We start from the raw sequence: 9,440 nt of genomic DNA on the forward strand, positions 1-9,440 counted from the left end.
AAGGCAGTTAGAACTGTCTTGTAGATGTCAGAGGAGAACCAGACTGCTTTGAACAGAAAAGAAGGCAACAATAATTCAAATAACCATTCACTGCAAGTAATACAGAAGAGCATCTCTGAACAGAGATAATGTGAAACCTCGACGCAGAAGACCGCACCAGGTGCCACTCCTGTCAGCTAATGAGAGCAACCTGAGGCTACTTTCACAGGGGCTCACTAAAATTGGACCACAGAAGACATCGTCTTCTCTGATGAATCTCAGTTTCTGCTGTGACGTTCATATGGTAGGGTCAGAAAATAACACTAAATCATGGATCCATCCTGCCTTGTAATGTATCTGGTTGGTTGTGGGGATGTAATGTAATGATGTGGGTGATATATTCCTGACATACTTTGGGCCCCCTTACTACCAACTAAGCATAATTTAAACACCACAGCCTACCTGAGTGGAAGCTCAGGTAGTGTAGCGTAGTGTTCAGATCATCTCAAATGGGTTTCTTGAACTTGAAAATGAGTCACTGCAATCAAATGGCTCTAAGAATGTGCAACCAACAAATCAGCAGAAAATTTGATTTGAATTTTCTTGTTGTGGTAATCTGTTTCTCCTGTTTTTGTCCAATTTTTCCTTCTTTTTCCCCACTTCCAGCTGATGGATAAAGAGTGCTACAGGGACATTGAGAAAATTAAGACCATTGGCAGTACATACATGGCTGCAGTTGGGCTGGTTCCTACAACTGCTTCAAAGGTAGACCTCTACTAATTATATTTATCTCCTGAATAAGGTTTTTGTACTTGTTTGCAGTGTATTTGCACATTTGAAAACTGTTCTGGGTGTCCAGGGTACTGTTGAGAGGCCTAGCCTTTCCAAGTTTGTGTTCTCTGAGTGCTGATCTTTTAAACACTGCCACATTTCACACCACAAAATCCTCTGTGGGGGATTACTGGTATCTGTGGTTTCAGCATATTCTGCTTTCATAAAGTGCATTTAAAGCCACATGTTACCACATCAGGGAAACAGAAATGGAGGGTAATATTGCTTCTTACTTCAGGTTTATTTCTGCATTAATATGTCACATATGTGTCTTCCTCTGATTTTCAGGTGAAAAAGTCCATCACCTCACATTTATGCACCGTGTCAGATTTTGCCATCGAGATGTTTGATGTCCTGGATGCTATCAACTACCAGTCTTACAATGACTTTGTCCTCAGAGTAGGTGAGTGAAGAGATACACATACACACTCTATGGCCTATAAATATGGATGTCAGAACTTCTGGCCTATTGCACTGGACACCGTGAACACTCGGTGCCGCTAAGCTTGGAAATGGAGGAAATGCATCACAGAAAGAACGTTCCCCACAGGAAGCTCGTCACAGCGAGACCTGAAGTTCTGGGTTCCATTGTGTTGGGTATCCTGTGGGGAGCCTGCAGCTAGAGCCCTTGTTTAATCCCAGTGAAACCTGGTGTACACAGTGCCATCCTGTCTGCAGCCTAGGTGGCTCCACATGTAGAAACTGCCTCTGTGTGCTTGGATGGACTTACTCTGCAGAAATGCAACTTTTGGTAATTTTTGCAATTCTGGATTTCCAAAAAGGAAAGAAACCAAAGTTAGAACTTCAATATGCGCCATGTTTCTGTCTATCACTGAAGTCCTTGGGAAATACTTACATAGATGATGCAATATACTGATGCAAAAAATGTCTTGCAAACATGTATTATCATAGTTTTAAAAATGATATTGATATAAATGATGTCAAATTCTTGCAGTCATTTTTTACTATCATAAGTATACTAAACACTTCATTAAAGTTGCATTTGCATAACATTAATATTATATGGAAATGACAGATAGACCAAGCCCATTGGTCCCTGTTGGATTAAACTATTGCTTTGCGTGTGAGTTTAAACATGTGAAATTACAAGAAGCCATGTCTGATAGATTTGTGCAGTACTTTATGGGGTATAAAATATGATGCTCTTTTAGAACAGTGCTAAAAATGTTTAGTGTATCAGAATGACAGTGTGTCTGTTAATGTGCATGTATGATTGTGTAATTTCCTAACAGCCTTGCACTACATGTTTTCTGTGACACTAAGAGTGTACACAAAGTTTTTCTGAGAACTGTCATCTATACTCAGTACTCTTTAGATGCTAATATTAAGTGCAGTGAGATTTAATTGCATGTATTGTGTTTTAATAATCACACAAATCAGTAAACTACAGTTACAATAAGAGAAGAAGTAGCATAAAAACATCTATCATTGCTATGGCATTTTTACTATTGCTTACTGTGTGCAATAGAATATTATGGTAACACACCAGAACTGGGAATCAGTGAACCTGTTATCACTCATTCCCATTCTTCATACCCTCCTTTGCAGTGTTACTGGGAAAAGAAACACTGTGTATGCCAAATGCATCCTCTGGAAATGTTATCTTTGGCTTGCAACAATGCTTTTCTTCTTACTGCAGCAGCAGCAGCAGCATGTTATACTGCTGGTAAAATGTTTCTCTTAGCACTAACATAAATAAACAGATCATTTGCCATAGTTTCCTAAAATATTTCCAATTGCTAATAATTAACCTGAAATGCTCTTTCTGAAGAGCACGAGTAAGACACTGATTTTTGTAGGAGTTTGAATATTGTTTTGAAAACTTTAAAGTGATTCAGGACATGAGTACAATCAGAGAAAAACTATTACATGCCACTTTTATTCTGACGTAAAGAAAATGGTCTCTTGGAAATTCAAATCAGTTTTACTTACAGAACACCAAATCGTCGTCATAGTCACATCAAGATGCTTTATGTTATAATGTGAAGATCCTACAATAATACAGAGAAACCCCAACAATCAGATGCTCCCCTACGAACAACCACTTGGCAATAATGGGAAGGAAAGACTGCCTCAATCTTCCTCCCGGGAGCTGGTTCCATAGTAGAGGAGCCTGAGAGCTGAAGGCTCTACCTCCCATGGTACTCCTACCATAAGTATCAGGCCACTGCTTATTTAACATAAGAAGTGGCCATATTATTCAACCCCTTGTATGTAAGAAGACATTAAGTTTCATTCTGGATTTAACAGGCAGCCAATGAAGAGAAGCCAGTATAGGATATATGCTCTTTCTTTTGCATTTTGGATCAACTGAAGGCTTTTTAGGGAGTTTTTACAACAGCCTAATAATAATGAATTACAAAATACTCCAGTTTAAAATTAATGACTGGTCCAGACAGGAATTAAATGAGGAATATGATCAAAACTTTTTCTTCACATCTGCTGTTCATAAAGGAAAAGTTAAAAGATATGCCACCAGCTGCTGAAAAACGCTGGGTAAGTCTAGCTGTTTGGTGTATGTTAGTGGAAAGAGAAATGAATCCTATCACTAACCAACACTCAGCAATTACTTTGTAATTCTCATTTCTTAGTGCTGCACTGCTTAAATTTGTAATTCCAGTAGAAGCTCGACATGTTTGTTATAATTATATGAAAGCACATGAAAACTATATTTGAAAATAAGTAGCACACATATGTAATATGCATGTGTGACCCAGACATTATATGTTTTGTTCATGTTAACACCAGGCATCAATGTGGGCCCAGTGGTGGCAGGAGTGATTGGAGCCCGGAGGCCACAGTATGACATCTGGGGAAACACAGTGAATGTAGCCAGCAGGATGGACAGCACTGGAGTACAAGGAAAGATACAGGTACAGCTCGTCAGTCCACATGTATGTCTTCTCTGTTACCTATCCTTCTTCTTTCTATTCCCAAATGTAACAATGTACAGATCTCACTAAGATTACAAGCTGCTGCTGTGTTATGAAAATACATGCAAATATTGCAGTCATAGAATAAAAAATAAAAAATAAAAACAGCATAAAGGTGTCCAGCTAAGATATTTAGAGTGCTATTTGAAATAAAAAGTTAGCGGGTTTGGGGTAACTTTTCCCTGAGTTGGGTGGTTTTTGCTGGACATATCTGAATATTAAGGATGTTCCTTGAAAGCACTTGCATAGACTCATAAAATAATCTCTCCCAGTCATCACCTAAGACCCTCCCGAAGTGTGTAGTGGTGTATTTACCTGTGGAGACTGTGGCCCCTGAGGGTTATTTTTATACATTTAAGGCTTTCCTGGGGTGCTTTCTTTGGGCAGTGAGTGTGCTGCCTGTAGCTAATAACAGCAGCTGGTGCCACTTTAAATGCAGTGACCAGTGACCAAGCACTGCTGTCTCTTTTGCGCTCTGTAAGTAAAGCACATGTTTCACTGATGGAGACTCAGTGAAGCACAGTAATACTACACCACACCACACATGTGGAGGTGTGGGCGTGTCTATGCTGTGCCGTAAAACATAACCATCGTGAAGCAATCAGAAAACAACTGTTTAATTCTCTGCTGTGCTCTCACTCACACCGCATAGGTAGATCAGTCATTCTCTGGCTCGCTGCTAGGCCGCTGCTTTCTTTCTCTCTCTCGCTCATTGAGTGGGGATAAATTAAGAAAGAGTAAGTAAGTTTGAATGTTTGCTTTACAAGCAGTTGCTGCATACTATAGCTTTTTATTATTGACATGACTAGTTCTTATTTGACAAAGGTAAACAGATTAGAGGGTGTTATTTGGAAATAATTAGAAAAGTTCAGATAAAGTTCATGTGTTTCATTATTTTCATATATTCAATTCAATTTTCTTTATATAGCATCAAATCACAACATCAGTTGCTACAGCTAAAACCTAACAATCAGAAACTCCCTATGAGCAGCACTTGGTCAAAGTGGGAAGGAAAAACTCCCTTTTAACAGGAAGAAACATCTGCCTAAGGACAATGTACTAAGGACAAAAGTAGTATCTGTTTAGCTTTGAAATCAGGTGTTTTCAGTCACAGCTATATAAAATAAGGCACCTAGCCATGCAGTCTGGCTGTACAAACACTGGTGAAAGAATGGGTCATTCTACACAGAGGAATATAGGCATGGTACTGTAATAAGATGGTACTTTTGCAACAAGTCAGTTTGTGAAATTCCCTCCCTTATAGATATTTCATGGTCAACTGTAAGTGGTATTATTGTAAATAAATGGTAAATGGCCTGTATTTATATAGCGCTTTACTAGTCCCTAAGGACCCCAAAGCGCTTCACATATCCAGTCATCCACCCATTCACACACACATTCACACACTGGTGATGGCAAGCTACATTGTAGCCACAGCCACCCTGACAGAGGTGAGGCTGCCGGACACTGGCGCCACCGGGCCCTCTGACCACCACCAGTAGGCAACGGGTGAAGTGTCTTGCCCAAGGACACAACGACAGAGACTGTCGGAGCCGGGGCTCGAACCGGCAACCTTCCGATTACAAGGCAAACTCCCAACTCTTGAATCACGAGCGCCCCATTATTGTGAAATGGAAGCATTTATGAACCACAACAACCCAGCCATGAAGTGGCAGACCACATAAAGTTACAGAGCAGGGTCACTGAGTGCTGTGGTGCACGGTGCCTAAAAGCCAACACTGTGCTGACTCATTAAACCTCCTCGGGCATTAACATTTGCACAAAATTGGGAGCTTCATGTCATGGGTTTCCATGATCAAGCAGTTCCTCTAGGTGTAATGTGTAGGTGTCCCAGTACTTGTGTCCATAGAGTGGAGGTTTAAAGCATGACCTCACTTGAAAATTGCAAAACAAATGGAGATGTGGTGATAATATGTTGTGCTCATAGTTCGCTCCCCTAGTATGTGATGATTTGACTGATGCTCTCCTGCGCCGAGAGAAAATGTCTCTCCTGTTTGTCTCCAGCTTTGTATCTGCAATCAAAGATATTGATGATATGCTCAGAGTGAACCTGCTCTGATCTGTGAAAAGCACAGAGTACCAGTGGTGGCAGTTCTGGTAGTCTGTTGCCACTAGGGCTTCAGAGTGTCAGGCAGTGGGCACAGAGCTCACTGGAGGGCATTGGGCCCTTAGGTCACCCTCATGAAGTCTGTTTCTGAGTGTTTGGTCAGAGACATTCACACCAGTGGCCGGCTGGAGGGCATTGTGCAGCTCTAACAGGCCTCGTGCTGTTCTTCCTTGCACAAGGGATGGGTTAAGGACCTTCTGTGTGATTCCTCGCTACCATACAAAATAAATATTTTTATTACATTTTCTAATATTAAAAAAAATATACTAGAATAAGAAGATTACCGATAGTTCCTCCTTCTGTAAGACCCACTTTTATCTTTTCTTTTTGTGTTCAGGTACAGATGTAATTCTTTGCCCACATAAAATTTTTATTTGTCTTTTTTAAAAAGCATATTATTGTTGCTTCATTGTTTGCAAACTCCTTATATATTTACTTGTGCAATCTCTTGTTCATTTTTGTCATGTCGTAGGTGTGTCATGGTAAAATATTTGGTCATAAAGCTCATCAAACGTCTGTGTGCCTCCACCAGGTAACAGAGGACGTCTATCGCCTCATCACCAATTACTACAATTTTGTGTGCCGTGGCCAGGTCAGTGTGAAGGGCAAAGGTCAGATGCTTACATACTTCCTGGAGGGACGCAGACAAGGCAGCAGGCCATCTCAAACCCAGCAACAGCCTGGCAACGGTGAACGCCGTGCCAGTGCATTCGCCCACGGCAGTGTGTGCACCAGGCTTAGCCCCGCCCCAACGGTGACCACCTACGCCGCTATGAGGACCCCAAGCCCAAGTGTGGCTAAACCAACCACATCCACCAGCACCACCAGGTACCTGCCCTCTGTTCCCACTGCAGTGGTGTGAAGGGCACTGTCTCCATCGTGACTACGAAAAAATAAGAATGTAAGAGTGGAGGTGGGTGAGTAACACAGATGGCTGTAGCAGAGAAAGGCTATTTAAAGAGGAAAGGTTGTTCTCCACTCTTCTTCTTCTGTCTGTGGAAGACAGGGAGGCGAGACACTGATCATCCAATGGGAAGCCTGGATTTGGGCCTAAAGCCTGGAACCTGAGGCGTCCTCGATCAGACTGTCCCTCCACATTCAAACCCTGTTTGTTGTTTCACACAGCGGGATGTCATGAACAGGATACAGGATGCCACGTTGCTCTGTCATCAATCAAAGGCCAAGGATGTCTCCAGGATTTCATAACTGCCAAAAAACTGGATCCACCACTACGATAAACTAAATAAGCATAAAAATAAAAACACATCGCAATGCACAATTGAAAGTGTAGCACACAAACCTGTCACAACAACTGTGTCCCGAAATCTAAGAACGTTAGCTGACTCTTTTCTCCCCGTCTAAAACCAAAACAGTGCTGTTGCCTTAGCGACCACTCTTCACAATGAGATTTTTGCCATTTTTTTTGTTGCCTTTTAGATTGATTTATCAGATTAATTCATTTTAGGGGCATCATTGTCCTAGAGACAACAGTGTTTAAAGCGGTTGAAGCCAATTGTGGAATTTTAGATGGCAGTTAATGACATGAACTTGCCAAAATACAACAAGGCGTTGCCTTTGACCATTTGTGGGTGGTTGATGCTGTATGCTTCATTTCTGCCCCTTCGCTGAACCCCTCGTACACGAGGCAAGCTCTTGATTCAGTGAGCCGAGCTGCTCAGCGTCTTTAAGTGCATGATGCCACTGCTGCATTTCAGTCATGTGTGCTGTCTGTTTCCCTGTGATGCTTGACTTCCAGATTCTTCCTTGTCAAAGTGTAGCAATAAAGCAGTTTGTCTCCTATCTCAGCCTATTCACTCCTTGCATGCTGTAGCCAGCTGGATCCTACTTTGACCTGATAGTGTTTGTAGCCAATAGAGTGTGCATAGCTAGCCACACCAGTCTGTATCTGTGGAGTTGAAGCATGAATTAGAAAACCTATTTTTAGTATTGTGCGAGTGTGATTCCTTCTTCCTCAATGAATTATATTTAAAAAAAAGAGAACTTTTTTCTGTGTGCTTGTTTACAAAGAAATATTTTCTAGTGTTGAAAAATATTCTGTTCTACTATTTTTATGAACTCGAAGCTGCTTTGGAAAGGGCGGAAAAAAAGAAACCTTCTGTTTATGAGGAGATTCCCACAAACCTCTGTGTCTGGATTCCTCATGCAAACCCAGATGATTTATTTTACGGTATAGCATGCTACTCACAGTATGGCTTACCACAGCCATTAACTTTCCTCTAATCTGTACGAGCATGCACTGCCTGGAAGCCTGCAGATCAAACATGCATGCTTTGATGAAGCACTAATGCAGGCGGAGCAGCGGACACACGTTGACTGTGTTTTATTATAGTCCTCATGCATGCGCTAAAGGTAGCGGTCCTCTTGAATGTAAGGTGCTTAATTGACCCGTGTCTTCTTCATGAGCTTGGTGTGCAAACCTTTTTGAGGACATATTCAGGATAGATAGACTTCAGGCCTGGGGGGAGAGGTTCCTCCTCCTCCTCCCTGCTCCTGCTGTAATCAACAGGTAGCTGATTTTCTAATGTGCCAACCTATTTTCATAAACATATCAGACTTTTTCGTGTTGAGCTGTAGCACAACTGAATGCATTGCTACGGTTATTGTGGATTTTCTTTTGTTGGATGCCTGTATTTTTACTGTTCGAGCTGATTGAGTTTTGTTACTCAAAACGATGGCAAGTGTCGATTTTGATCAGATTTATTTGGAACCTGACGGAAATTACGTTGGACTTATCATATTTAAAATAGATTTTAAATCTATATGGTAGCTTGAGTGCTTAATTTAAGTTTATAAAAGGTTTAAAATGAGGATTTTTTATACACTTGCTTTAAACAATTAATTGAAAGTTGATGAAAAGGAATTGTGTACAATATTTTTCCTGTAAATTGGATATTTTCATACTGTATGATACGGGTTTCAATTGTTATATGTAGGTATTACTAGCTATTATTGTACATTGTAGAGATATATTATGGATGATACAATATTTGTCAAGTTCTTTTGTTGAAGATGTATTTATTGAGATGTTTTATGTGAATGTAAATTTTGGTAAAGAAAATATTTTATACTAAAATATAAGTGTTTGCACTGCAATTATATTGACGTACCATGATTATGAAGAATAAAGCCAGTGGAGATGTGTCTCCTGGACTAAGAACTCTCATTCTGTGCTTATTTTGAACAAACACAGACAGAAATGCACATACAGAGTGCATATGGAGAGGACATGAAATTTAGTTAAACAGTTACGTAACGCTAGAAAAACAGAGTAGCTCATGTAAGAAGTTGGAGCAACATCGGGGTCAGTGGCAGTTTGACTCCTCTGGTGCTGCTCAGCATTGGCGACCTCGCGCTGATGACATAAACACGTCTGCTCTAGTAAAAACATGTCAAAGGAGTTAAGTGTGTGGGTGTGCGTACAATATGCCTTAAGTTTATTGCTCATAACAGTTTAAATGCAACAGATACACATAATAAGGGTCTATTTTTTGGTTTGTTTTGCAGAAACTACACTGCAGGGTTTTTTT

At 40.7% G+C, this 9,440-nt stretch overlaps 1 protein-coding gene across 3 annotated transcripts in view; it reads left to right on the forward strand.

Moving 5' to 3' along the window:
- Nucleotides 1-9,070, forward strand: part of adcy1a (adenylate cyclase 1a) — a 78,024-nt gene extending 68,954 nt beyond the window's left edge. For 2 of the 3 annotated variants that reach the window (XM_076875863.1, XM_004571744.3), the window contains 4 exons: nt 646-744; nt 1,099-1,213; nt 3,580-3,704; nt 6,425-9,070. In XM_076875863.1, the coding sequence (XP_076731978.1) occupies nt 646-744; nt 1,099-1,213; nt 3,580-3,704; nt 6,425-6,754 (669 nt within the window). In that variant the 3' untranslated portion in view covers nt 6,755-9,070. Of the gene's footprint in view, nt 1-645; nt 745-1,098; nt 1,214-3,579; nt 3,705-6,424 lie in introns of those variants that run through there. The other variant, XM_076875864.1, reaches the window with a different exon arrangement.
- The last annotated feature ends 370 nt before the right edge of the window (nt 9,071-9,440 follow it).

This window comes from Maylandia zebra, linkage group LG17, assembly GCF_041146795.1.
Source record: "Maylandia zebra isolate NMK-2024a linkage group LG17, Mzebra_GT3a, whole genome shotgun sequence".
Lineage (NCBI taxonomy): Eukaryota > Metazoa > Chordata > Actinopteri > Cichliformes > Cichlidae > Maylandia > Maylandia zebra.